This window comes from Loa loa (assembly GCF_000183805.2).
Source record: "Loa loa unplaced genomic scaffold supercont3.543, whole genome shotgun sequence".
NCBI classification, from domain to species: Eukaryota; Metazoa; Nematoda; class Chromadorea; order Rhabditida; family Onchocercidae; genus Loa; species Loa loa.
This window is the reverse complement of record NW_018108723.1, coordinates 24,949-29,339: the sequence shown is the minus strand read 5'-3', so window position 1 is coordinate 29,339 and position 4,391 is coordinate 24,949. Positions and strand designations below refer to the sequence as shown.

At 27.1% G+C, this 4,391-nt stretch overlaps 2 protein-coding genes across 2 annotated transcripts; both read right to left on the bottom strand.

The window, feature by feature from the left end:
* Nucleotides 1–213: 213 nt before the first annotated feature.
* On the bottom strand, nucleotides 214–665 carry LOAG_10980 (hypothetical protein; the record flags this gene model as incomplete). The annotated part of the gene is made up of 2 exons (XM_003146503.1): nucleotides 214–523; nucleotides 562–665. 2 exons carry the CDS (start codon nucleotides 663–665, stop codon nucleotides 214–216), a joined length of 414 nt encoding a protein of 137 aa, XP_003146551.1.
* Nucleotides 666–2,489: 1,824 nt separating this feature from the next.
* LOAG_10979 (hypothetical protein) lies at nucleotides 2,490–2,732 on the bottom strand (the record flags this gene model as incomplete). Its single annotated transcript, XM_003146502.1, has 2 exons — nucleotides 2,490–2,579; nucleotides 2,661–2,732. The coding sequence occupies 2 exons, from the start codon at nucleotides 2,730–2,732 to the stop codon at nucleotides 2,490–2,492; spliced, it is 162 nt and encodes a 53-aa protein (XP_003146550.1).
* Between the last annotated feature and the right edge of the window lie 1,659 nt (nucleotides 2,733–4,391).

Genomic DNA, 4,391 nt, shown 5'->3' with positions numbered 1-4,391 from the left:
TTTAATTGTACCAGTTTAATTCGATATAGTTAAGCTATATCGAATATTTCATTAATTAACAATTTATTTCATTAATTAACAATTCAGCAAAACTTCACTTCCTATATTTTCGTGAGTAATTTGCTTAAAAATTATCAAATATTTTCACCGGTCGTATTGAAATATTATCCGATTGATTAACTAATAAGAATATGATCATACGGTCACGTAGAATTATGCGTAAGCAATTTTTACCTTCAGATTAGTTTGATTTGGAATAATTACAAAAAATATAACTGAAACTAAAATTGCAATTATTTTTGTGTCAGTTAAATTGTTAGTGATAATTGAAAGTAAAAATAATATAAAAGCTGTTTGCGTTATTGTATTCTCAGCATGTTGTACGCCTTTATTAGGATCCGGATCGGATCTTCTCTGATCTAGTATCAGAGTTTGATCTGTCACTAATTCAAATGAATCAACATCTGGATTTATCGAATAAATCAAATAGAAAAAACTTACATTGCCCTTCTCATGTTGTGCTCTTGATCATAATTTATTATGACTTCCTGTTTTAATCACCTTCTCTTTGCAATCTTTAAACATAACTCTTCATTATCTAATACACATTTATGATTACTGTAGCGCCGGAAACTCAGATCAAAAAAAAAACTGCTATTCGACATAGCAACCTGTCCATTACAAATCGTTTTTTTTTCTTGTTATCGAATTACTCATTGAACTGTGTGAAAAGGTCATGCTTTGTAGCTGTTCGACTGAACAGCAATGGCCAAAAGGTCACGACTTCCTCTTTTGTTTTTCAAAGCTTCATTGACCCCTTGCATCAAACATAATTCATTTATAACAAATATTTTTATAAAACAATAATTTGTGCAATAAAGCATTTGAGGATAATTTTACAATTTCTCATCATACTTTTCTCGTCGGTATTTTATCGAGAACTTCCAAAGAAACTGACATGTCATATTGCAATGTTATTCTTATCAACTATCACAACATATGTATCGGAGCAGTTGACAATTATATGCCCTCATTTGTAATGTTTTGTTTGACGAATATCGTGGCATTATTTGCTGTTAAATTCCATCCAAATTTCTTATCGATTTCCTCTTCATAACATATTTCTGAATATTTAATTATTTCCGGAAAATAAGAAATGATTATTATCGAATAATTAACCATTTGTAAACATTTAATGATAAATAATCAGTAAAATTATTCATTTCCTTTCTAATCATAATTCTTTTCATTTCATTGCAGTCTTTTCATTTTATTAATAACTTTCTTTTTTCATTTTACTAATTTCCTTTCTTTTTTTTTAATTAATAATTAAAAATCTTCGAACTCTTTCCCATGTTATAACTGGATTTTTTTACTTTATTAGCAAAATGGTTGCTGTGTTAAATGACGAAAATAGAAATACTTTTCATACAAAAATTACAATTTCTGAAACATTAAATAAAGATGCTTACATTTCAACCAAAATACAGTGAAAAAAAAAGGAAAATTCAAATTTTAAATTTTTCAATTTAAAAAAAGAAAAAATGAAAATCTCTTTATGGAAGAGATCACAAATAAGATTCAAGCACTCAAATATGTATGTATGCATTTAATGTATTCAATCAATATCATCAATATTATACATGAAATGAAAATTAACATTTTTTAAAGTATGGGAAGAAAAAAAAGGGTAATAAGAGAAAGCATTATTGGAAAAAAAGGCCCTTCCTATTTTCATGTTCAATTTAAAACTATTTAACAATTTTAATTCAATTCAATATTGGTAATAAAAGGTGAAATGATTGTTTTTTTATTTATTTGAGTATTTTTCAATTTCATTAATTCGTTACAATTAATGAATAATTTCAAACGGAAATTTAAATCAAATTTTTGCTACCTTTCATGTAAATTGAAACTCTTTTAACCAAAAGAAACAAAAACCAAACCAATGTTTCCCAATTTTCCTGCAACATTTTATGATTTTAAAAATTCCGAATTATTGACATTTCAATGTTTTCAAAAAAAAAAAATCAAACTTTTTTGAAATTTATATTTTTCTTTTCTTGTTAATTCGTTAATTTGAATGATAAGGAGTAAAACAAAGTAAATCAGTACGAGAAGTGATAAGAAAAAGAGAAAGTGTTAAGAAATATTGAACATTTCAATTAAACCACAAGATGAACCTTTTCTTTTTTTCCTTTTCAAAAGAGAGAGAGAGAGAGAGAAAGGAAGAGAAAGAAAAAAAAGAGAGACTGAAATAAGGTATTATAATTACAACTTCTAGAGAGCAATCAAATAGAAAAAAAAAAAAAATTAAAAATGGATAAATGAATAGATTTATTTATCATGGGGAAATGGGAAGAGTGAAAAAAAAAATTGAATTTTTGTAAATTTTTAAAAATGAAGTGAAAAATGTGTAGCATTTAGTAGTACCGGAAAAAAAAAAAAAAATGGGCTTCTCCTTCTAACAAATTTTCAATAATTTGTTTTCATTTCTTCATTTGTTTCTTTGTTCTTTTTGCGCCACTTTTCTTAGCACTCTTCTTCCGTTTAGTTGTTGTTTTCTTGGCACCACTTGGCTGTAAAATTCATTTATGCGACATTTTTAAATTCAAACAATTAATTGTTAATTATTAATTATTGAATATACATAAACTTACAGCACTTTTACGTACACGTGGCTTTCTGGGTGATGATGGTTTCACGCTACCTGTAGCTCGTTTTAATGCCATTTTTCTTTTTACGTACGCGTAATTCAAATATATTGCTAGAAAAAAAAAATGAATTTCATTTTCTTTTCTTTTTCACTATCTTATTTTCAACAAAATATTGATTTTAATTAGTATACACGTAAAGTTTTATATAATTACATGTCAATAAATATACGCAGACATACGTGTAACTTGAAATTAATCAATATTTGAAAAATGTGAATAACGATTCTCTTGTTCATTCCATTTTCTTTCTTAACTTATATCATTGAACAGATGAATATATGCAATTAATAAATGAAATTTAATGGAGGAATAAATAATTTGATAAAATTTATATCTTTTATTTAATGATTTAAAATTTAATTTATATCCGATATATCATTTTAGTTGAATAATTATTGTTGTATATTAATAATCATTAATCGATACTTTACAGCTATTAAAAATTATCTTCCTTCCTTTTTCTTTTCTTTTTTTAATGATAATATTACTCTAACTAATAGAATAACAATTTTGATTAAAGCATATTTTTAAAATTAACCGAATTTATTATTTTTCAACCCGCTACAAATAAAAAAAATCAGAGTGGTCATTGGTCAAACGAAGGTTGTGACCAATTATTGTTAATGATTGTATCATTCAATTTCTAATAAACATAAAAATCATTGCTTAAACCATACTTGAATAGTACAAAATGATGATAAATTGCTTATACTGTTACACAATTTTTCCAACAAAAGATAAGATGAGAGAAAATACAAGGATTGATGATAATAATAATAAATGGATGAAGCCAATGAGGCGGGGAGGAGTATAATAGATGAAGAGAATGTAAACAGATAGATCTATTGATTACTGCAAAAAGAGAAGAGGAGGAAAATACGATGAAAAGAAAAAGTTGTTTAATGTTTAATTTGAAAATTTAAAGCAGAAAAGGGAGGATGGATAGATAGGAATGGATGAAGAAATATACGTATACTCGCTCGTTTCAGTGAGTAAACAAACGAGCAAAAGAGCGCGTAGTTATGCGAGCGAGCGAGCGAGCGAGCGAGTGAGTGAGTGAGCGAGTGGTAATTTTCAATCATTCACTACTAACTAAACAAACAACAATGATGACGATAATGATTGAAGGATACTAACGATAAAAGATAATAACATCAACAACAAGCAATAACATATCATTATGATGCCCACAACTATCCTACAACATATGCCTTACTTATTACTAAATGTTACTACCACTACTACTGCCACTAATACTTGAATCTTTACTCGTTGCAAAGCGCTTTTATACCTTTTCAGTTTCCTCCCAGTTGCAAATTTACATAATGTATTATATGTCTAGGGGCGGAGCATCATTGAAACGAGCGATATCGCTCGCTTTATATCGATTTATTGATTAATTCATATGATGACACCAAATCATCCAGCACCAATTTTCTATACATATATATATATATATATACACATACACATGTACATACATACACACACATACACACATACACACACACACAAGTACATACATACATGCATACATACATACACACATACATAGATACATACATATACATACATACATGATGCATACATACATACATACATACATACATACATACATACATACATACATACATACATACATGTATACCTACATGCATACATACATACATACAT